At 37.2% G+C, this 25,447-nt stretch overlaps 1 protein-coding gene across 1 annotated transcript in view; it reads left to right on the forward strand.

The window, feature by feature from the left end:
- BMPR2 (bone morphogenetic protein receptor type 2) overlaps nt 1-25,447 on the forward strand; it is a gene marked incomplete at its 5' end in the record, with an annotated part of 100,872 nt that overhangs the window by 827 nt on the left and 74,598 nt on the right. Inside the window, one exon of the mRNA XM_024738327.1 lies at nt 384-554. Coding sequence (XP_024594095.1) covers nt 384-554 — 171 coding nt within the window. The remainder of the gene's footprint in view (nt 1-383; nt 555-25,447) is intronic.

The following is a 25,447-nucleotide window of genomic DNA, read 5'->3' on the forward strand; positions in this document are numbered from 1 at the left end:
TTTTTAGATTATAAAACATGAAAAAGCTCTTCATAAAAGTTGCCATGTGACTTTCTAGAAATGTTATATACATTTACATTCACTCCAGCACTGTGTGTTACTGAATCCTTGTTATTGTTATATATAATTATTTTAAAACCCAGAAGAATTCAATAGATATAGACAAAAATGTAATCTTATTGATTTTTTAATAATAATTCTTAGATTAACTGTGAAGTGAAACATTTTATTAGTGGCTTTTTCCTTCTATGAAATGCTTGTTTATACTTTGCCATTATCTGTTATTAAAAAAATGTGGTTTCCTATTGGTTTGCAAGAGTTATAACTTATTTACATTATGACATATATAAACCTAACTTGTTTACATTAACATCAATTTATAGGATGTTGGTCTCACATTGGAGATCCCCAGGAGTGTCACTACGAAGAATGTGTAGTAACTACCACTCCACCCTCAATTCAGAATGGAACATACCGTTTCTGCTGTTGTAGCACAGACTTGTGTAATGTCAACTTTACTGAGAATTTTCCACTTCCAGACACAACACCACTCAGTAAGTAGTTAAAGTAACGTACGTTTCCTTGTAATTCCTTTCTCCAAAGATTTTCAGAATTTAAAAATATATGAAAATATTCAGGTTGGGCCAGAGTGAGAGGGAGAGATCCAGCATCATGAGACTACATCTAGCTAACACCTAAAATCGAAAAGAGATACACCAGGATTTCCAGGGTATTGGTATATTATCAAATAAGTTTGAATCAAAATATAGTACTTTCCAACTCACATGAAGAGGAGTTAGGTAATATTAAGAACACAACATATGTCCTTACTCTTTCACCCAGCACTCTCATTTGTAGTAGTTTATCTTTGAAGACATACCTCCAACAGTATGAAAATACATATGCATAAAGTTACCTATTGTAGTATTGTTTGTAACTGTATAGTATTGGAAACTACCTAAATGCCTAAGAATAGGAGATTGATTCAAATCCACTATGGTACATACATGTGTAATGGAGTACCAAATATACAGCTATAAGAAAAAAATGGTAAGATCTCTGAACTGATATGGAGTGATTTCTATAGGTAACGTTAGGTGAATAAAAAGCTTATATAGTATGCTGTCTTTTGTGTAAAATAGAAAGCTTATCTTTACAAAAAGAAGCAAAGAAAGGATAAACCAGAAAATAATGAAGTTGGTTACTTACAAGGGTTGGAGGGAATGGAACAAAAAGGATACAAGAAGGAGGAAAAGTCCTCTGAATATAGCTTTATGCATGTAGTTTTGACTTTTGGAATTATGTTACTAATCTGTGTGTGCAAAAAGTATAATTAAATCATTAAGGATGGGAAGGGGGCAAAATCCCAAACTGAAAGCAAATGAGCCCAGTTGTATTTTACATAAACATCATAATCACACTTAAGGGAAAAAGAAAGAACTAATCTAAGCATTTTACAAAAACAGTATTTGACTGTATATACTCTTTTAGGCAATATATAAGAGATGGGAGAATTGCAAACAAATACTGAACTCTTTTTAGAAGGTTTGATTTTTAGTAGTGTGTACAAAGCAATTCTGAAACAATTGTAGATATATTTGTATTATAGGATTAAGAAAATGGGTATTAGTGTTGATATTCTTGGGAACCAGTGTTCTCACTGAAGGAATAGGGAAACAGTTATAGATGGGGGAAGAAAAGAGAATCCTATGTGAATAGATTGTAGTTCAAGGTATTATTATGGACTTATGACTTAAAAAATATCCATATGTATGTGTTACATGCATGTATATGCAGCCATGTATATATGTATTTGTATGAGTATGTATTTATATGTGTGTGTGTATACATACATGCCTACATATATTTCTTATCTCTTTTGAAAAAAATAACAAGCAAAAGCACCCCTATAGCTATGAGTGTACATAATGCCCAGGTTTAGTTTCTATTACGACTCCGCAGTCAGTGGAACTTGGGGTCCTTGGAAAAATGACTTATTCTAGAACTGGAGCAGGATAGGTGCAAGATAAACCTGCAACATCTTATATAACACTAGAAGATAAGGAAAGAAGTACCCCCCGAAAGGATGGAGACTTGTCACAGTAGCCAGTTTGAAGGAACCTCCCACGAGCTACATTTAAGATCATTTTAGTGCTCAAGAAGTACAGTAATAAGTTATAAATCATTGGAGGGAAAATGAATTGAGTCTATGCTGATAGCAGAGAAGGGAGAAGAGAGGGCACTTGTGTATAGTAGAATGCCAAGTGCCAAGTTGTAACTGTAGGTGTTGGAAAATTATCATTATGCAGCCATCATGGCAAGGATTGGATCAGGCAAGAATCATCCTAAGATCCTAAATCTAGGGGGCAGGTTCAATAAGGACTGAGGATATTTGCATTCTTTTAGAGTTTGTCCAACATATTGCAAGGGAAAAATTAGTAACTATAAATTGAGGAAATCAGACAATAGCTTAACCAGGTAATATCATTAATGAAGGGCAGATGGATGTCCGTGATACTCTGAGGACACAGTGTAACTAATTTAGTACTGTATTTCAATCAAGAATGAATCTAATCACAAAGGAACATCAGGCAAATCATAAATTAAGAATGTTCTGTTACAAAAAGGGAGTTTGTTTTCCTCAAAAATGTCAATATCATATAAGAAAAAGAGACTGTGAGAAAGATTCTATATTAAAGGAGGCTAAGAAAGTTGACAACTAAGCGATACCTAACTCTCCTATATTGGATGTGCAAAATGTGATAAAGGATGTTGTTAATCCAATTGACAAAATAGATGATTAAAGATTTTTTTCAATGTTAAATTTACTGAAGCTGATAAGAATAGTGTGGTTATATAAGAGAATATCCATATTCTTAGGAAATACTGAGAAGTATTTAGAAGTAAAGGGCCATGATGTGTGTATCTAACCTTCCTTGAATGATGAAGCAAATGGGGTATAATGGTAAGAAAAGTGAATTTGGATAAAGGCATATGGGTATTCTTTGTACTATTGTTATTCTTGCAACTGTTATAATTATTTCCAAATAAAAAGTTTTAATTTTTTAAAATAAGTTTTAAAAATTGAAATGTAGCACTTGTCAAGAATTCTTTTCTTTGTCAAGAAATTTTATCAGCCCATACTCTAAGATCTTCAGTTTTGGATTATTTCCTTTGATTTTTTATTTATTTATTTTATTTTATTTTATTTTTTAAAGTGTTTTTAAAATTTATTATTGTATTTTAATTAATTTATTTGCCTGTATCAGGTCTTAGTTGTGGCCCACGGAATCTTTGTTGCAGCATGTGGGATCTTTCACTGTGGCGTGCAGGCTTCTCTAGTTGCAGCACGTGGGCTTCTCTCTAGTTGTGGCGCATAGGCTCCAGAGTATGCGGGCTCAGTAGTTGGGGTGTGCGGGCTTAGTTGTCCTGCGGCATGTGGGATCATAGTTCCCCAACCAGAGATGGAACCCACGTCCCCTGCATTGGAAGGTGGATTCTTAACCACTGGACCACCAGGGAGGTCCCTATTTCCTTTGATTTATTGATGAAACACTAAACTGAAAGCAATAAGGAGTTTTTTCATGTAGTTTCTATCTACTCAAGGCAATTAGCTTTTATTGTGAAATTATACTGAATTGGCTATATTTATTTTCCACAAAAAAACAAAAACAAAGCAAGGTCTCTAATTTTCACATCTAGCTAGATGAAAGAGAAGTGAATTTGTCCATAAATTCACCTCAAAGATCTTTACAACTACATTTCAGATTGTTACCTAGATCTTGGTCTACTGTAATCTCTTGAATCAAAGCAGGGAATGATTGCCACTATAAATCAGTAATGTTATCCTGATAAAAAGGGAAAGTGTTTTAAGTGTTCTAATTTGAGAGTGTTAACCCAATTAATGTATTTTGTTCTTCAAACAAAACAATCAAGTAAATTCATTGTTAGTAAACAAAATGAATATTTACTTTTATATTAATTTAAGAAAACTAGTGCTTCCCTGGTGGCGCAGTGGTTGAGAGTCCGCCTGCCGATGCAGGGTACACGGGTTCGTGCACTATATAGAATGTCAGACATTTAGTCTGTAAATGCTTAGGTGCTTGACCAAAATAAAAATAGTTTTAAGTGTTGACATTTAAAGGAATTAATTAAAATATAAAATTAAGAAGCAGAACTTTTTGTTCCTTGATGTATATTCAATATTACATCAGTAGAAAGTTTGGTGGTAATGATTTTTTTTCTGTAATTTTTCATTATAAAAATGCCATTTATTGACTATTTAACATAGACATTGGCCAAATAAAGACATGTATTTAAAAATTACTAGAAATATGGTGCAAACTCATCAAAGGTAGAGAAGGAGGGATAGTTCAGGGTGGCTCTTTATGGGAGGTTGCCTATTATTATTATACTTTTGTATTGTTTGAATCTTTAACATAAGAATATATTTGTATATTACTTATTTAAGGAAGTATTAAAGGAATACATGCCTATTTATTCAGAAAAATAGAAAAATGAGATAAATGGAGAGGAGAATAATAATCTTTAAAAATCCCTACACCCATATACAACCATTGTTAATATTTTGAATATTTCTTTCTAGTCTTTTCTCTTTAATTTTTGTATAGTTGTATTAGTGATATAAATTTTAGATCCTGTTTTTTAAACATAATATAATATCTTCCAGGTATTACATGTTTCATAATCATCCGTTTTAATGGTTGTATAATATTTTACCAACTAGATATTTTTCTTATCCATTCCTCTGGTTTTGGGCATTTAGGCTGTTTCTAGTTTTTTGCTACAATGCACATCTTAGTATATATAGCATTATATTAAATTATAATTCCCAGAATTGTAATTTCTATATCCACTAGTAACAGTATTAAAGTTCCTCATACATTGTCAAATTGCTTTTCCAATGGTTGAAACAGTTCACATTCCCATCAGTGATATACTAAAGTGTATATCTCATCATATGTTAATGAGCACTAGTATTAAAATAAAACTTCGCTGAGGTCATTTTGAAAATGGATTTACATTGTTTTTACTAATGAGGTTCACTTGTTTTTTGTTTTTTGAATATTTTTATATTCATTGTCCATTTGTAATATTATTTCTCAATAATGAAGCTGACTAGTTTTGAGAAAAATGATTTTTAAAAATCTTTGAACCTTGGCTCTTCCTAAGGAAATACCCTTAATATCTTTCAATAAAAGTTCAGTGCTCATTTTATAGTGTGTAAATTATACCTTAATAAAGGTATTAAAATGCTTATTACTCATTCTTCTGAGAACAGTGTTCACAGAAACAGTATCTCCATCCCTCACATGGTGCTTTCGTGGTGGCATTAAAGCCTTCTATTTGCATAGTATTTTATACTTTCGAAGTGCTCTCACATCTATAAACTCCTTAAAGATGTCTCCTTAATGTGTAGGTAGTTCAGTCAAAAATAAACCCTGTGTTTTAATGAGTAACCATGCTACTCAGGAGGAGTGGATTGAAGTGGTTGTCTTTCTCTAGCAGATTTGACTTATAGCTTATCTTCCTTTAAGTTTTTTCCTATTGTATTGGTACACAATAAAAATCAAGTGTTAATATTTTGGGCCCCCAACCAAAAAAATTCTTTTCAACTTTTGAAATTATTTCAAACTTATAAAAACTGCCATGTACCCTTACTCAGATTCACTAATTGTCAACATTTTGCTGTATTTGCCTTATCATTCTCCCTCTCTCTATATATGTAGATCACTATTTTTTTTAACCTTTTGCAAATAAGTTGCAGGCATCATACCTAAATTTTTATGTATTTTGCAGTTGTCGCTCTGTCTCTTCTAGATTCTAAAGTCTTTGGTGATAGGGACTTTGTTTTAATGCCCCTTTGTCTCCACAGTGACTGGTGCAGTATCAGGTACATAGTGGGAGTACAGTGAGTGTTTGTTGAATGAATAATTTAATAAACGAATATGTGCTAATGTGTAAATTTTGAAATATTGTTAAATCCTTGGAAGGAATAGGATTTGCCTTTTTTTAATCTGGCAAAAAAATGAATTTAATGGATTCACTAACTAATGGACAGGTGTTTATTTTTAAATGTATTTATTTATGGCTGCATTGGGTCTTTTTTTTTTTTTTTTGCGGTATGCGGTCCTCTCACTGTTGTGGCCTCTCCCGTTGCGGAGCACAGGCTCCGGACGCGCAGGCTCAGCGGCCATGGCTCATGGGCCCAGCCGCTCTGCGACATGTGGGCTCCTCCCGGACCGGGGCACGAACCCGTGTCCCCTGCATCGGCAGGCGGACTCCCAACCACTGCGCCACCAGGGAAGCCCTGCATTGGGTCTTTGTTGCTGCGCACGGGCCTTCTTTCTCTAGCTGCAGTGAGCAGGGGCTACTCTTCGTTACAGTGAGTGGGCTTCTCATTGCAGTGGCTTCTCTTGTTGCCGGAGCGTGGGCTCTAGGTGCACGCAGGCTTCAGTCGTTGTGGCATGTGGGCTCAGTAGTTGTGGCTTGCGGGCTCTAGAGCGCAGGCTTAGTAGCTGTGGCGCATGGGCTTAGTTGCTGTGCGGCATGTGGGATCTTTCTGGACCAGGACTCGAACCCACGTGCCCTGCATTGGCAGGCAGATTCTTAACCACTGCGCCACCAGGGAAGTCCCTGGACTGGTGTTTATTGAAAGCTGGTTGCTACTTTCAGTTAAAAGGACAAATGTAGTGAAATAGTTAAGTGGGATAGCAAATGCAGACAAAACAAATTAACTCTCCTGTTTGAGATTCACCATGGTATAAGTACAAAAAAGCCACGATCATTCCCTTCTCCTTTCCCTTTCCAAAAAATGAAACATCAGCCTTTAATTTTTAAGGTAATAGAAGAATATAAAAAACTTTTCCTAAGATTCTGTTATACGATCTCATTTTCAGAGATTACTCTCAAAGTACAATTGTAGTGAATTTTAATACTGGGAAAGAAAACAATGCACAAGTATCAATAGATTATGGCTGTTTAAAAGACCACATGGTGAGGTTAAGCTCCAGGGAACAACAGAGGGTACTTAATGTTCTCTGAATCCTACTCATTTCTTTCTAGATTGTTTTCAACTGAACAGTTTGCTTCTTGACATCAAACCATTCGTTGCTGTTACTGTAATTATATCTTTCTCATCAAGTATGCTTCTGTACAACATCCACAACCACATTTACTTGCCTTCTTACTTGCTGTCCCTTGTACATTGAGTAGGGTTAGATCCAGCAGCAGTAAAGGAATGTATGGATGATTGAGAATAACAAGGTGTAGCTCTCTTTCAAAAGAAGCTTGTTTTTTTTCCCCAATCTTCGTTGAAGCTGAAGACAGTGAGGTACTGAGTGATAGAAGCTAAAGCATATGATAGTAGTGGATCTTTAAGAATAATGTGGGGGGAGTTGTTAGGGGAAAAGGTGATGGACTAACCACAGGACCATAAGCGACTATCTGTAATTCTGCCGAGCCACAGAGTGTCACATTATAATAATTCAAGGATTACTTTGATAGTTATAGGATTGGAGGAAGGTACTCTACTTACCTGTAGTCCTTAAATTTTTTTTAATTACAGATTTTGTGTAGTCTTATAAAACTGCCCTACATAGTTTTTTAGAGGCAACAAGATAGGGCACAAATAAATGAAACCTCTGCAACCTGTTCACTCAGGTGAATCTAGGTAACATACATATGGGAGTTTTTATAAGTTTGAAATAATCTCAAATTTAAAAGTTAAAAAACTTTTTGTTGGGGGCCCAAAATATTAACATAAGGCATTTATTGTCTACCAATATAATTATAGGCAAAAAGTTAAAGGAAGATAAACTATAATTCAAGTGTGACTGGTTCCTGAAAATTTTAGCAGAATGGGAAGTCCACTGATGCTTTTATTGAGACATAAGTGAAATGTCTGCTTTAAAATAATTAAACACCAGCAGTTAATTATTAATGTTGGAAAAAGTTATGTGAGCATTGTTATGTGCCATAAAAATTAAGGTTCTATTTGGACTGTAGATCACCAATGATTTCTGGCTAGTTAGGACACTAGCTCTCTGTTCTCAAAACCTTTTTCCTCCAGTCATAGCATCTGAAGTATAGTTTACATGTTGTGTTTCTCCATTAAGAAGAATTGTTACCATTAAAAAAGAAAGGCAAAAGAGGTTCTGATATTTAGAAATGTGTGTCAATTATTTTGCTGTAATCCCTGATCTGAGGTTGTTGGCAACAGAGGCTTATAGCATGTGTTCAAACAGAAACACATTATGAAATAATTCTCCAAAACAAAACTGGCTAGTGGTGAGGAGATTTATGGATTAATAACTCATATTCTAGGTCTTTGTACCACAATCATTACTTTTTCAAAGATTTTTCTGTTCTACTAGTGAGTCTGTTTCAGTTGTTTATCTCTTTTTAAGGGGATAGGTACCATATTTGACTGTTTGAACTTTAAAAATGAGAAAATATGAGAACCTTAATAAATACTAGCCAGTAGTTCTGTACCTGTTTAGTACTTAATTATACGTAGACCTGGCTCTAGACACAGTTATGGAATTAAGGAAGATTAGATACTTTTCTTCCCTTGAGATCTTATTTTCTGAGGCCCTTTCCTTTCTGTTAGGAAACCCTCCCTCTGTTGTGCTCAGTATGATATGTTAACATTTTTAGGCACTTTCCTTCCATCCCCCTTCAGCATATGCTGTTCTTAATCTTGTTTTCCTCTGGCCTTAAGACATTAGTGTTAGATATTTATTTAATGAGTGTTGCTTCTTAAAATACTTGGCAGTAAACTTAAGATTCTCAGAGAATGTTTTTCCAGATGGGATAAATCTTGTAGAGAAATTTCAATTCACTTTATCAGGATTATAGAGTTGTTAGAGCAGTCTCTTTTCAGTAAACATATAAAGGGCATTCAGGCATTTAGTATACAGAGAAATTGAAACTAGCTAAATAACATTTTTGAGTACTCACTAAGGCCTCTATACGCACTAAACCTTTACATTTAACCCTTACAGAAACATATGAAATGGTTACTGTTATATTCTTATTTTCCATGGAGAACACTGAGACACAGATATGCAGTGTACCAAGTCGCACAGCCAATGAATGGTAGAGCCCAAATTCAAACCTAGGTGTTTTGGCTCCAGAGTATGTGTTACCGAACATTACTTTCTATTAGTTTTAACCATTACTCTGTATATTCAATTGTCATTAACCATTACTCTACACTCAAACAGGGGACCTGTTAATATTTGTTCATTCATTTGGGAGAGAGATTGAAAAGATTTTTTTGAAAATGTTTATCACATTTCCTAAAATTCAAGGACCACTTCTATTTTTCTTCATATAACCTCATTTTAAAAAAACACAACTTAGGGCTTCCCTGGTGGCGCAGTGGTTGAGAGTCCTCCTGCCGATGCAGGGGACACGGGTTCATGCCCTGGTCTGGGAAGATCCCACATGCCGCAGAGCGGCTGGGCCCGTGAGCCATGGCCGCTGAGCCTGCACGTCCAGAGCCTGTGCTCCGCAACGGAAAAGGCCCCAACAGTGAGAGGCCCGCGTACTGGAAAAAAAAAAAAACACACAACTTATATGTATTTTAAAGGGAAATTTCCCATCACTATTATAAATGGAAAGCCAGTATTGTAAGTAGAAGTAACTTGAAAAATTATTTATTTAATTATAAATAAGGTGAAAGTAAAATCATATTATTAATTAGCTAGATATTGTTGCTTATCAAATTGTTTGAAACTTGAAGCTTGCTTTCTCTGTGTTAAAAGAGGAGACTAGCAAATGTTTGTTAGGAAATAGAATTACATTGTCACCAAGTTGAGATTTTCTTCTTTAGTAATTAGACAAAAGAAAGAAAACTAACTTTCAGTAATAACATGTCAATGTACTCCTAAAACCAGAAGTCTGACACTTTAGGAAAGTGAACTCTATTATTCTGAGTCTCTTCCAACCATGAGAGACTTTGTGGCACTTAATCTGTTTAAAAAGAAAGCCATTCTTGGGACTTCCCTGGGGGTCCAGTGGTTAAGAATCCACCTTCCAATGCAGGGCATGCGGGTTTGATCCCTGGTCAGGGAACTAAGATCCCATGTGCTGCAGGGCAACTAAGCCTTCGCTCTCTGGAGCCTGTGCACCACAACTAGAGAGAAGCCCGCACACCTCAATTAGAGAAGCCCGCGCACCGCAACGAAGAGCCCGTGCACTGCAAGGAAAGATCCCACATGCCTCAGTGAAGATCCCACATGCCACAACTAAGACTCAACACAGCCAAATAATAAAAAAATTAAATTAAAAAAATAAAAGAAAGCCATTCTTTAAGTGAATTTATACCTACAGTATATTCTTTTACTTTCTTATACCCTTAATTCATCCTTAATGTGCTTGTAAATTCCAAGAGTTTGAAAGAAGTATATAATTATTGCAAGGTTCACAGTTATTTTAGAAAATTTTCTTGATAAGACTTCTGGAATTGGTATAATTAACCTCCCTAACTATAAACAACATAATCAAGTTGGTAGAAAAGCCAGCAAAAATTTGTCATTTAAAAAAAATTAAATAAACCTAACTCATTTAGTGGGAAGTTCTTAGATGAAAGTCAGTATAAAAATGTAGAATCCTTTTCTTTTATGTACATTATTCATTAAGTTGATGGTTGGATCAGGTTGATGAGAAATAAAGATCAAACTGCATCTAAAGCTAGGTATAAGAAATTCTAATTTATGCTGTGCTGTTAAGATTAGAAATTCTAATTTCAGAGTCTGGCAGCAAATGTCTTTATCTCACACTAAGCTAGAAAAGAAAGCCTACATTCAGAGAAGCTGACATTGGCATAGGGCCACAGGTAGGTTTTTAGCTATTGTGAATTTATACTAATTTTTTTCAGTTTTTACTGCTTCTGTGACAGCATTAAAGTGATTGAGTAGACAGAAAATGGGAAATAAGAATGTTTTAAAAGACTTTGCTTAATACTTCATGAAGCATTTTAGCAAGAAGCAAAACAAAATATGTCATTCCTTTTTATACTTATTAAAAATATTAGTGGAGAAAGAGTGGCACAAGAGAAATAGAGGAGTGTATCCTTTAGAAAATATTAATTCTTTAATGTGGTTGTAATAAGATTCTATTTACACATGTTATGTGTTGTTGGTCAGACAGTTTTAATTCTGAAGTTTTGTTAGCTCTGTCCTATTGAAAGTCCATCCCATTCCATACCTACCTACTTTGCTCCTATTCTCTCAAAAAAATAATCACTCTTCCTTTTGGTGTTTTTGAACTTTATATTACTTGATTGTCTTGAAGAGCAAAGCCAAACCTGTTGGCTAATCTGGCTTTACTGATAAACTCAGTGGAAGTTTTTGGTCTGTAAAATCCAAATCCCAAGTGTATATGGTAGAATTGACTGGTATTTAAAAATAAATGTCTCCTGAGATACAAATGTGTATATTGATCAAGAAATAATTTCCATGCCTTTATTTCAGTATATATAATTTTTCTTGTCTTTTATGATTTCCGGTTCCATTTGTGTTCCTCTCTGTCTGCCTGCCTTAACTGTGCTTCATTTCCATGTAGTATCTCTCTGATAACTGAGAATTTTCTGCATCTTTTCATATGGAAAAACGGATTATTCTTAAATCCATAAATATTTAGTGGTTTCAGATGCCAACATATCATAAGAAGTAAAGTCATAGATACATGAAAACACTTCAAATACATTCAAAACCAAGATGAAACTGTTACTAACCAGGTTCTTGGACTCCTTAATCAGTAGAAATTGATAAGAGGCCAGGCAAGAAATTCAGGCAAGGCTTTGTTGGGACTCCTGCTGCAGCAGGAGGGAGTGAAAACAAGTAACAGATTCCTTTGCCTGCTCCCTGGGGTTGCGGGGGGGTGAGAGCTGGTCCCTTATATGGGGTAGGGTAGGGGCCAGTCCTGGCTTTGAGCCAGAGGGGTGACTTGGGTGGTTTGCCCACCCCCTTGGTGGTGCTATGTGCAGGGGGCATGTGTAGTACCCTGCTTTCCCTCCTGACTCCTCGAGAAGTGGCAGTTGGGTCTTTTGTCTTTTTGTGTCTTGTTCATAATTTGCCCCAACTGTGAATGCACGCAGTTATTTTTAGTCCCTTATCATTTCTTTGTATTTTGTTGCTCCAGGAGACACTGGTCCAGGTGCAAGCATTGCAGTAAAAGGTCCCAGGTCCCAGGTTCTAGCCTGTCTCAAAATTAGCTGTGGTTTGAATAGCAGCTGTCTTTAAAATAATATGTTGATTTTTTAAATTGAGGTGTAATTGACATATGAATATATTTGGTTTCAGATGTTCAACATAATCTGTATAATAATCTCCACACACTCTGTATCTATAACCTAAGTTTTTTTTTTAATATTCCACATGAAAGTATTTGTATAAATATTCCACATATGGTATTTGTCTTTCTCTGTCTGATTTATTTTACTTAGCACAGTTCCTTCAGGGTTCATCCATGTTGTTGCAAATAAAAAGATTTCCTTCCTTTTATGGCTGAATGATATTGCATTGTGTGTGTGCACACACGTGTGTGTGAATGCATGTGTATATGTATGTACTTATATACATATATCATATTTTCTTTATCCATTCATTTATCAATAGACACTTAGGTTGTTTCCATATCATGGCTATTATAAATAATGCTGCAGTTAACACGGGGTGAATATATCTTTTTGAGTTGGTGTTTTCATTTTCTTCAGATAAGTACCCAGAAGTGGAATTTTGTTGTATCATATGTTAGTTCTATTTTAATTTTTTGAAGAAACTCCATACTGTTTTCCGCAGTGGCTGCACCAATTTTCATTCCCACAAACAGTGCGCAAGGGGTTTCTTTTCTCCACACTTCACCAGCACTTGTTATTTCTTGTCTTTTTGATAAATAATGTTTAATAGTAGGTGAACAGACATCGTCGGCTGGGAATGCACTGATGGCTTCAAAATACTGTTTTAAGTACTTCTCAAAGTGTCTCTTTAAAAAGGTACATTTTATTCTAGCCAAATATGAAGTTAACCTAATCATCTGCTAAAAAAATAAAAAGGATCATCTGAGGGAAGGAAAATACTAGATTTCCAAAATAATCATTTGATTCTTTGGGTGGTTGTATAGCATAATGATGAAGAGCATTGGCTCTCAATCTCAGTGCCTGGGTTAAACCTTGCTGTTTTACTTGCTAAACATAACCTTGAGCAGGTTACTTAGCCTCTCTATGTATCAGTTACCTCATATGCAAAATAATAGTATCTAATTTATTTGGTTGTTGTATAGATTAAACAAGATAATGCATGTAAAGTGCCTAGCATGTAGTAAGCATTCAATAAATAATGGCTATGATTAGGAGGGAACTGTCTACGCCACCTATTACAAACATCCTCCCTTATTTTTTTTTTTTGCGGTACGCGGGACTCTCACTGTTGTGGCCTCTCCCGTTGCGGAGCACAGGCTCCGGACGCACAGGCTCAGTGGCCATGGCTCACGGGCCCAGCCGCTCCGCGGCATGTGGGATCTTCCCAGACCGGGGCACGAACCCGCGTCCCCTGCATCGGCAGGCGGACTCTCAACCACTGCGCCACCAGCGAAGCCCCCATCCTCCCTTATTTAATTCTTTTTTTTTTTTTTACTATGAAGGATACTTTTCTGCTAGTTTTACTTTATTATATGAGGCCTATATTCTGTGATCTCTTTTAAAATTAATTTTTATTGGCGTATAGTTGGTTTTCTGTGATCTTTTTTTTATTTGCAGGAAAGATTGTTACTGGGTTTCTCATTAAATGTATTCAGGTTCCTATGTCCTTCTAGGTGGGAAATAGAAGATAGTATTTCCTGCATCTTTCATCCCCCCACAACAAAAACTATAAGAAGTTATTCCTGTGCGAGTTTGGGATTAGCAGAGGCAAACTGTCATACAGGATGGATAAACAACAGGGTCCTACTATATAGCATAGGGAACTATATTCAGTATTCTGTGACAAATCATAACGGAAAAGAATATGAAAAAGAATATATATATAACTGAGTCACTTTACTGTACAGAAGACATTAACACAACATTGTAAATCAACTATACTTCAATAAAATTTTAAAAATTATTTTTGAAAAAATGGATATTCTGCTTAATTTTTCCTAAGTGTAAACTTCTCAAGGTTTTGAAAAATGAATAAAACACAGTTGATCTTCAGGATTCCATATTTGTGACTCCTTACTTGCTAAAATATATTTTTAACCCCAGAATCAATACTCACAGTGCTTTCTCAGTCATTCACAGACATGAGCAGAATAATAAAAAATTTGAGTCATCTAATGTGCGTGTTAGCAGCTAAGGTCAATCAAGGCAATGCGCTGCCTTCTTCCTTGAGCTCTCATACTGTAAACAGGTGTCCTCTTCGTAGTCTATTTTGTGCCATGCGTTTTGCATTTTTGTTGGTGATTTGTTTGGTTTAAAATGACCCTCAGTTGTAGTGCTGAAGTGCTGTTTAGTGTTCCTAAGTGCAAGAAGTCTTGATGTGCCTTACAGAGAAAATACAAGTGTTAGGTAAACTTCTTTCAGGCATGTTATAGTTCTGTTGGTCATGAGTTCAATTCTAATGACACAATAATATACAGTATATTAAATGACTTTTTTTCTTTTTTAAAATTAATTTTTATCTGAGTATATTTTACAGTGTTGTATTAAAGTTTCTGCTGTACAGCAAAGCGAATCAGCTATGCATATACATATATCCCCTCTTTTTTGTATTTCCTTCCCATTTATTTAGGTCACCACAGAGCATTGAGTAGAGTTCCCTGTGCTATACAGTAAATGACTTTGAACAGAAACACATACAAAAGAAGGTTATATATTGGTGGATTGACAAAAATGTTTTGATTAGAGGCTCACCTGACCCTTTATTTCCCATAGAAACAATGATTCAGTATTTGCTAATAAAGTGTTTGCAATAATTTTATAGAACATGACTACCACAGTTAACGAGAATCAAATGTACAGATGCTCCTCAACTTACGATGGGGTTACAGCCTGATAAATCCATCATAGGTTGAAAATATTGTAAGCAGAAAATTCATTTAATACTCCCAATCTAACAAACATCATAACTTAGCCTAATCTACTTACACATTCTCAAAACACTTAACCTACAGTTGGGCAGAATCATCTAACACAAAGCCTACTTTATAATAAAATGTTGACTAGCTCAGATAATTTGTCTAATACTGGAAGTTAAATACAACTGGTGTGGGTACAGAATGGTTATAAGTGTATTGGTTGTTTACTCTCGTTTTCTTGTGGCTTACTGGGAGCTGGAGCTCACTGCTGCTGCCCAGCATCACAAGAGAGTATGGTACCTCATGTGGCTAGCCCAGGAAAAGCTCAAAACTCAAAATTTGAAATACGGTTTCTACAGAACACATATCATTTTCATACTATCATAAATTTTAAAAATCCTAAATCAAATCATCATAAAGCAGGGGCCATCTGTATATATACTGTGGTAGGCAACCTCTGACATGGCTCTCAGTGATCCCTGTCTCCTGGTATTCTCACCTCTGGGTAACCCTGGCTCTCTGAATGTGGGTGGGACCTGGTGACTTGATTCTAACAAATAGAATACGGCAAAACTGATAGGATATGACTTTTGTAGTTAGGTTTTGTAAAGACTGTGACTTCTGTCTTGCTGGTATACTCTCTCTGGCTCTTCTTCTGTGCCAGTTCTGATGAAGAGGGCTGCCTGGCAAAGAACTGAGGTTAGCCTCCTGCCAACAGCCAGCAAGGAACTGCCAACAGCCCATAAGGAACTGAATGCTACCAACAACCACTTAGTAAGCTCAGAAGTAGTTACTTCACCACTTAAACCTTGAGATAACTATGGCAGTGCCCTAAACCTTAATTGCAGCCTTGTGAAAGGTCCTGAAGCAGAGCACTCAGTTAAGCAGTACCTGGATTCTGACAAACAGAAAATGAAAAAATAAAGGTGTATTGTTTTAAGTCATTAAATTTTAGGGTAATTTGTTATGCAACAATAAGTAATCAATGCGTGTATAGTTAAATCCATATAGTTACATATTAAGACCTCTAAACACAATAGTTGAGATGGAGCAGGCAATAAAAAGCTGTGCTGTGTTTTGACTTTTGGCGGCTTTTATTCTTTCTCCCCAATGTTCAATTATTATTTTCAGTTCTAATTTTTTGATAATAGTGACCACGATTCCTTCTTTTTTATTCCTTTTTCATATGAAGATTGCTCTATATAGAGGAAAAAGTTTGAGTATTACAATTAATATCTTAAATTTCTGTGTAGATTCAGTAATTATTAACATATTCAAAATTTGCTTTCTTGCCCACCTCCTTTCTTTATAGATGGATGGACAGATAGATACCTGTTTTCTTATTGTTGCTGTTGTTGAACTATTTGAAAGGAAGCTACAAATATCACATGCATCTCTTAGAAATACAAGACATCATTCTCAAATCCAAGAAAATTAACAATAAATTCCATAATATCATACAGTATCTTAGTCCAACCACAGACTTCCCCATAATGACTTTTATAACTTTTTCTCAAAACAGAATCCAGTTAAGGTTGATGGTACATTGCATTTGATTGTTTTGTCTCTTTAGTTTCTGTTAATCTAATACAGTCTTCCCCTACCCCTATAGTTTTACTATACATGAAATAGACTTCTAGAGAGTTTAGGCCAGTTGTTCCTACATTCTGGGTTTGTTAAATTGTTATTGTATTTTTAATCCCTTGAAATTTCTAAATTGGAAGTTAAGTCTAGAAGGTTGATTTCATTGGAGTTAAACATTTTGGCAAGAATACTTCGTGGGTGATATTGTATACTTCTTATTGTATCATATCAAGCACAGTATCATTTAAAATGATGACTTTCCATTGGAAACGTACATTTTTTCCTTTGTAATTAGTAAGTAATCTGCAGGTAGTTACTGTGGCACTGTGCAAACAATTTTGTTATTCAACAACCTTTTCACTTCATGCATTGGTAATCCTTTCCCAAACTTGTTACTATTTTAGGGTTATAAAATGGTGATTTTCTTATTATATTATTTATTCTATTAATAATAGCTGGCATTCTTGTGTTAAAAAAAGAAATGAACAAAAAGGTCATTTTTGTTTTTGAGTATTACTATGAACTTGTGGGGTTTTTTTTTAATGCTAAAATAACCATGAATTTGGCTAGAAGAGTGCTTTTAAGCTGGTTCTCTGTCCTTTTTAAAAAAGTAACACCTTTATTGAGATACAGTTAACATCATAATATTCACCCTTTTTTTTTTTGGTGGTACGCGGGCCTCTCACTGTTGTGGCCTCTCCCGTTGTGGAGCACAGGCTCCGGACGCGCAGGCTCAGCGGCCATGGCTCTCGGGCCTAGCTGCTCTGCGGCATGTGGGATCTTCCCGGACCAGGGCACGAACCTGTGTCCCCTGCATCGGCAGGCGGACTCTCAACCACTGCGCCGCCAGGGAAGCCCCACATTCATCCTTTTAATGTATATATTTAATGTGTAAAAGTCGGTGTTTTTTAGTATATTCACAGTACTGTACAACCATCACCACTATCTAATTGCAGATCATTTTCATTACCTCAACATAGAAACCCTAAACCCATTACCAGTCACTCTCCATTACCCCTCTCCCCCCAGGTCCTGGCAACCCTAATCTACTTACTGTCTCAGTGGATTTGCCTATTTTGGACATTTCATATAAATGGAATCATAGAATATGTGGTCTTTTGTGTCTGACTTTTTTCACTTAGGATAATATTTTCAAGGTTCATCCATGTTGTAGCATGTATCAGTAATTCATTCCTTTTTAGCAATAAATAACATAGTTGGTCCCCCATTCCATGGATATGGAGGACCAACTGTACTCTGCCATTTTTATAATTGTCTTAAGCATCTGTGGACTTGGTTATCCATGGGGTTCCTGGAACCGATTCCCCTCAGATACCGAGGGACGACTATATTCCACTGTATGAATATATCGCTTTTTGTTTATTCATTCATCAGTTGATGGACAGTTGGGTTGTTTCCAGTGTTTGCTATCAGTAATACTGCTATGAACATTAATGTACAAGTTTTTTTGTGGATGTATGTTTTCAGTTCTGTGTATACCTAAGAGTGGAATTATTGGGTTTTATTGGTAAATCTGTATACTTAACTTTTGATGAACTGCCAGCCTGTTCTCCAAAGTGGATGAACCATTTTACATCACCAACAACAATGTTGTCCATGTCTACAGAAAAAGGCAACAGGGATTTTGATAGGTACTGTATTGAATCTGTAGGTAAATTTGAGGAATATTACCATCTTAATAATATTAAGTTCTTTAATCCATAAGCATGAGATGTCTTTCCATTCATGTAGGACTTTTTTGTTTTGTGTTTTGGCCACACCACGTGGCTTGCAGGATCTCAGTTCCCTGACCAGGGATTGAACCCAGGCCATGGCAGTGAAAGCACTGAATCCTAACCACTAGACCACAAGGGAACTCCTCCCATTTAGGACTTCTTTAATTTCTTTCAACGATGTTTTGTAGTTTTAGTGTACAAGTCTTAACACTTCCTTTTGCTAAATTTGTTCCTAATTATTTTTGTCTTTACTGTAGCTTATTGTCTTTAACCAAGATAGCTACACATTGAGTATACACCATTTATAAGAAATACATTTTAAAAATATTTAGTTTTGGTAAAATACATAAAACAGAATTTGCCATCTTAACTGTTTATAAGTGTACAGTTCAGTAGTGTTAAATGTTGGTGGAAGGAGAAAATCGGAGGCTTTGGTGTTAATAGATGAATGTAGGAAGTGGGGGCAAAAGGGGGAGGAGAGAACTGTTTTCCAGATATTCTTGGTAGCTTTACAGTTCTACTCCCAATTCATTTCCCTATCCTCAAGTCTACTTATGGCATTTATTAAAGTAGCAGGGAAATGTAGCCACCCTAGTATGTCTGTCATTGGACCATTTTTTGGCTGTCGATTTCACTTTCCCTTTATTCCCGCAATCATTTAGTAAGTACTGTAATGTCATAACTACTTTTTTAAAACTAAAAATTTTTTTCATAGTCTTGCCGGTTACTTTGATTACCTTTCAATCCTAGGATACATCCACAAGACCTCAGCCTATTCCATTACATATCCCTATATTTTCTACTCATTTCCTCTGCATTTCCAAGATGTTCAGTAATTTGTTAAAGTAATTAATTAAAGATTAATTGATAGAATGACTGACATAGCTTTGTGAAAATGGCTTACCCAACAAGATCTATTGGTTTAATGTTATGAGAAAGCAATGTTTGAAGGGTTATATATTAAAAAGAGAAACTCCTATTGACTTCAATTCTGAAGTGTTTTAAAATGAAAAAAAAGAAATGGCATTCTTTTTTTTCTTTTAATTGAACTAGAGTTGATTTACAATTCTGTGTTAGTTTCAGGTGTATAGCAAAGTTATTCAATTATATATTTATATTCGGTCATACTTATATACTCTATCAGATTCTTTTCCATTATAGGTTATTCCAAGATATTGAATATAGTTCCCTGTGCCGTACAGTAAATCCTTGTTGTTTATCTGTTTTATATATAGCAGTGTGTATCTGTTAATCACATACTCCTAATTTATTACCCCCCTTTCCCTTTGGTAACCATAAATTTGTTTTCTACGTCTGAGTCTGTTTCTGTTTTGTAAATAAGTTCATTTGTATTATTTTTTAGATTCCACATATAAGTGATATAATATTTGTCTTTGTCTTTCTGACTTAGTTCACTTAGTATGATCATCTCTAGCTCCTTCCATGTTGCTGGAAATGGCATTCTTTTTTTTTTTTTATAAATGGCATTCTTTAATTTCAGTTTCTATTAATATTGGCACAGAGATTAAAAGCCTGATGTTTAATTCAGGCTTTCTATTTTAGAATTTATGGAGTATGTTTTTCTGCCTGCCTTTGTTTTTTTGTTATTGTTATTTGGGTTTTTGTTGTTGTTGCCATGAAATAGAATTTTCCCTACTCATTTTTATATGTGATTTTATTTTTATATTTTATAAATTTTTTTATTTTACTTTTGGCTGCGTTGGGTCTTCATTGCTGCTCATGGGCTTTCTCTAGTGGCGGCAAGCGGGGGCTACTTTTTGTTGCGATACGCGGGCTTCTCATTGTAGCGGCTTCTCTTGTTGCGGAGCATGGGCTCTAGTTGCATGGGCTTCCGTAGTTGTGGCCCGCGAGCTCAGTAGTTGTGACTCGCAGGCTCTAGAGCACAGGCTCTGTAGTTGTGGTGCACGGGCTTATTTGCTCCATGGCATGTGGGATCTTCCCGGACCAGGGCTCGAACCCATGTCCCCTGCATTGGCAGGCAGATTCTTAACTACTGCGCCACCAGGGAAGTCCCTTATATGGGATTTTAAAAGAGGTTTTTACAGAATTTTTTTCCCAATAGAAATTTATGCTTATATTTAAAACAGTAGTTTACAATTATTTCACTACAGAGACTTCTTTTTTTCTACCTGTCCTTAGTCTCTCCGTGCCATTTTGGGGATGATTTTGTCTACCACAGTGTATTTTATTTAGTAAAAGATCACTTCTTTTCCCTTTAAAAAATTCAGTCAGACACATCTCAGTGCCAAGCCACCTAGCAAGTCAACATGGTATTTCTAGTTGCCAAAGCTGCTTGACCAGAGGTCGGTGTTTTGAAGTGAAGGAAAAGGTTATTTCCTTTATCAAAGACTAAAAATACACTGAAATAAGTGCTAATAGTATCTGTAAAGCATTTTATAAATACTGGAAATTGTTACTGAGTTCTGGTCTTTATGTGTATGTATATATCCTTGATATTTTAAAAATAAAAAGTTATCTTTGAAAAAGGTGAGAACCATTCTCTTAGGGTGTTTTTTTAATTGTGGTAAAATACACATAACATAAAATTTACCATCTTAACCATTTTTAAGTGTACAGTTCAGTAGTGTTAAGTACATTCACATTGTTATGCAACCAGTCTCTAGTCTCCAGTCTCATCTTGCAAATCTGAAGCTCACAAAAGTTAAATATAATGTTCATCTTTGGGGAGTATTACATTTCTTACCCCACAATACAACCAAAGCACTTTGTTTTAAATAAACAAATATCATTTATTTTTCCAATGTTAAAAGTTCATTCTGTAGTTAATAGCGGGGTGATAGGCATTTCTTATATAGACTTTTTTGTTTGGATGTTAATATGTCTACAATTGTGAGAAAAACATGGGTAAAACTAGAAAAAATTTTCATTCTAAACTATTCCTAAATGTCTGATTTTTAGATAACTTGGAAGTTGTATATATTTGCACACATCTCTGTAAGATGTTACGTGAGCAGTAGGAAGTATACTCATTTATTTGTCAGCTATTGCCGACAATACTCATCAGTAAGCCACCTCTAAGTTCAGTGGCTTTAACAACAACCATTTATTCTCATAATCAGTGGTCTTGCAGATCTGCTGGAGTTTTCCTGATACAGGCTGGACTGAGCTCCAGGCTGCAGGGTCATTTCAGGTCTTCTCTGGGGCTCAGGATAAAGGGGCAGCATTCTACTCAGAATAGTTCTTCTCATAGTGGATTAGTTGATCACAGAGAGTTCGAACAAAACCACCCAAGCATATTTTAGATCTCTGTTAGTTTTATATTTGCCAACTTCCTGTTGGCTGAGTAAGTCACATGGCTAAATTTATTGGCAAGGGGTGGGGAGCTACAGTCCATCTACCTCCATAGCAAGAATGTGGATCTATTTCTGTTACAGAAAAGTGAGAACTTTAGGAAGTAAACAGAATTGATTTCTAAACTTAAAAGGCAGATTTCTTTTAGCACCTATATATTTAGTACCAACTCTTTTCTGTATGTTATAAATTCCTCACTCCTTTTAAAATAAAATTTGTTGTATATAAGATTGGACATCTAAAATGTACCCACAAATGGTATAAATCAAAATTATTTTTACTCTGCTAGCTTTTAATACAGATGTTTTAGTTAGGTAATTTTCTACGTTCTTTTAAATAGCCTGTCAGTTACTGTAAAGATCAATACTTTTTCTTTTTTATTAGGTTGGTATTTTTTTATATCGTAGATATTAATCCAGCTATATCAATAATCACTTTAAACATCGATGTCTTATTTTTTATTTTATTTATTTATTTATTTATTTATTTATTTTTGTGGTACACGGGTCTCTCACTGCCGCGGCCTCCCCCATTGCGGAGCACAGGCTCCGGATGTGCAGGCTCAGCGGCCATGGGTCACGGGCCCAGCCGCTCCGCAGCATGTGGGATCCTCCCAGACCGGGGTACGAACCCGTGTCCCCTGCATCGGCAGGCGGACTCTCAGCCACTACGCCACCAGGGAAGCCCTTAATTTTTAAAATAAATTTACTTATTTATTTTTGGCTGCGTTGGGTCTTCATTGCTGCGCGTGGGCTTTCTCTAGTTGCGGCAAGTGGGGGCCACTCTTCGTTATGGTGCATGGGCTTCTCATTGCAGTGGCTTCTCTTGTTGCCGAGCACAGGCTCTAGGTGTGCGGGCTTCAGTAGTTGTGGCACGCAGGCTCAGTAGTTGTGGCTCGTGGGCTCTAGAGTGCAGGCTCAGTAGTTGTGGTACATGGGCTTAGTTGCTCTGCGGCATGTGGGATCTTTCCAGACCAGAGCTTGAACCTGTGTCCCTTGCATTGTCAGGCAGATTCTTAACGACTGTGCCACCAAGGAAGTCCAGTTGGTCTTTTTAGTTGATGATTTTTGAAGTGTTGGATCTATCAAATCATTGGAGTTACTAAACAATCACTCATTTAAAAAGATTAATGTGTTTTGTTTTGCAATTTGATGTAATACTATGCTATTTTTTAAAAACATAAATTGCTTTTATCTCACAGAGATCATATGATAACTATTTGTTTGTTTGTTTGTTTTTGTTTGAAAACCAAGGTGGAGTTGTACTAAAACTGTAACTTCTTACACTGCCTAGCATTTCATTAGTGCTTCTAAGCAGGACATGTAGGTGCCTCTAAGACAAGTTTGTAGACAAAAATATGTACAAGGAGGGGCTTCCCTGGTGCCGCAGTGGTTGAGAGTCCGCCTGCCGATGCAGGGGACGTGGGTTCGTGCCCCGGTCCAGGAAGATCCCACATGCCGTGGAGCGGGTGGGCCCGTGAGCCATGGCCGCTGAGCCTGCGCGTCCGGAGCCTGTGCTCCACAACGGGAGAGGCCACAACAGTGAGAGGCCCACGTACTGAAAAAAAAAAAAAAAAAAAGTACAAGGAGAAAGAAAGGAACATAAAAGAGAAGGAAAGGTAAAAAGAAGAATTGGAAAAAAGAAGAGGTGAGGAGGTGAGAAAGAGAAGTGTCTGTGTTGAAGAATGATTCAGTAGCAGCAACAGTTATTCTAAACTCCCCTTGGCTTCATCAATGCCCTAGATATTGTGTCACTTTACCACCGTTCTCTCACTGTCTGAGGAGTGGGGTTTGTAGGAACTGAGGAAATATTTATGAACAGTTTTGTTGTTTTTTTTTTTTTTTTTTTTTGGGAATGCGGGATCCTCCCGGACCAGGGCACGAACCCACGTCCCCTGCATCGGCAGGCTGACTCTCAACCACTGCGCCACCAGGGAAGCCCTTATGAACAGTTTTGAGTGAGAATAGTCAATGATGGATGATCTGATGATCTTTTCATGGAAGACCAGATGTGCATGTTTGAAGGTCTGTTTTAAAGAATTGTCAAGGCAATTGGCGAACTGTGTGGAAGGAGTGGGATCTGTGGAGCTCAGCAGCGGCGAGGTACAAAACAAAGAACCGCTTTGCACAAAGCCAGAAGGGATACACTGAAAGAATGATCAGAAAAGAATAACACATAGGTACAAAACAAAGAATTGCTTTGCACAAAGCCAGAAGGGATACACTGAAAGAATGATCAGAAAAGAATAATACATAGGAAATGTTTGTGCTCGTGTGCAAGGAAACTTTGTGGGGTGTCTGTGGCTGCCAAAGTGGCATCTGGCAGGATTAACTGGATCACCAGGCCCAAACAATGAGGACTGGGAAGGCAGCAATAACTGTGAGGCCTGGGCCCATGTGGGGGCAAGATTTTGAGAATGACCACTTAGGTGACAAAATGGGATTCCCATGAACCGCAGCTCTGGCCAGTTTCTGGTCTGGAGCCAGATCCTCTCTCTGATGCAGACGTGGGAGGACGGAGTGGCAAGAGCTGCCCAGCTGCTCATCTGGGAACTCATCCTCCAAGGGACTCTGTCCCTCGTTCTCCTCCCGTACCTGGAGGCGGCAGTCAGCGGGCAGCACCTCTCACAGGACCCCTGCGTACACCTGCTCAGACCACCTGCTCAGAGCTACTTTTCTGCCCAGCCCAGCATACCTGTTCCACCTGTCTGAAGACCCGCCGCACGTTTCCTCGAAGCACACCCCAGAGCTCTTCCTCACTCCAGCCACGCCCCAGCAACTCCTCTGTCAGTACCAGGTATATGGACACGTCCTCCAGCCCCTGTAGGAACCTGTGTGGCCACCAGCCAGCCAGCTATTGGGCCTCAGACCTGTTCCCTGGTCCTGAGTCAGAACCAAAGCCCTATGTATCCAGGGTCCACCGAACTGCAGCCCTGGTCAGATATGGAAAATGGAGACTTGGAGAGAGTGAATGATTCACTCCTGCTCTTCATCCTTCAGAGGAAGTCCCCAAAAGTGCCCTGACTATTCATCAAAAGTCATTGAATTCTACTGTTAAGATCTATGCCTTTCACTGAATGCAATTTTTGCCTGCATTTATAAAGAGAAGAAAAGCTTTTTAAGAAATGGGTTGACCCCCCTGCATGCACAGGCCCAACTGCAGGCAGAGAAGATGGTCAGCCCAGCGCAGACCTTGCTAAGAGTCTGCTCAGAGGCCATGGGTCTGCTGGCACTGGATGGGCGCAGATGCTGGGCAGATGAGCTCTGTGTGGTGTTTGAGACAAATATGATGACCTAGAGTAGGGCCAAACAGACAGGAGACCCCAGGAAGCAGACCCTGGGAGAGGGGAGATACCATTTGGGCCAGCACACCTGAGGCTATGGTCAAGGCCATGCGGACCACAGTGTGGTGGGCACAGTGGCTCTGAAAGCCCCACTGCTGCCCAGCCAGCCCGAGACAAGCCACAGGGAAGCACCCATGGGCCAGCCCCGTCATAATCTCTGCCAATCCCGATGAACTTGCATCCAATGACTGCCCTGATGTGGTCGAAGTGATCTGAAGAATGGAAAGTCAGCAGTGTGGGGCTTCCAGGGCAGGGGTGGGGGTGATGACTGGCCTCTGTTGATTCCCCTTTTTGCAACCTGTAGGCCAAACAGGCCAGTTCCTTCATGGCCTGGCACCGAGAGTACCAACTAGAGGGCCCTGAGGTT

This window comes from Neophocaena asiaeorientalis, unplaced genomic scaffold, assembly GCF_003031525.2.
Source record: "Neophocaena asiaeorientalis asiaeorientalis breed wild unplaced genomic scaffold, Neophocaena_asiaeorientalis_V1.1 scaffold258, whole genome shotgun sequence".
Taxonomy (NCBI): Eukaryota; Metazoa; Chordata; class Mammalia; order Artiodactyla; family Phocoenidae; genus Neophocaena; species Neophocaena asiaeorientalis.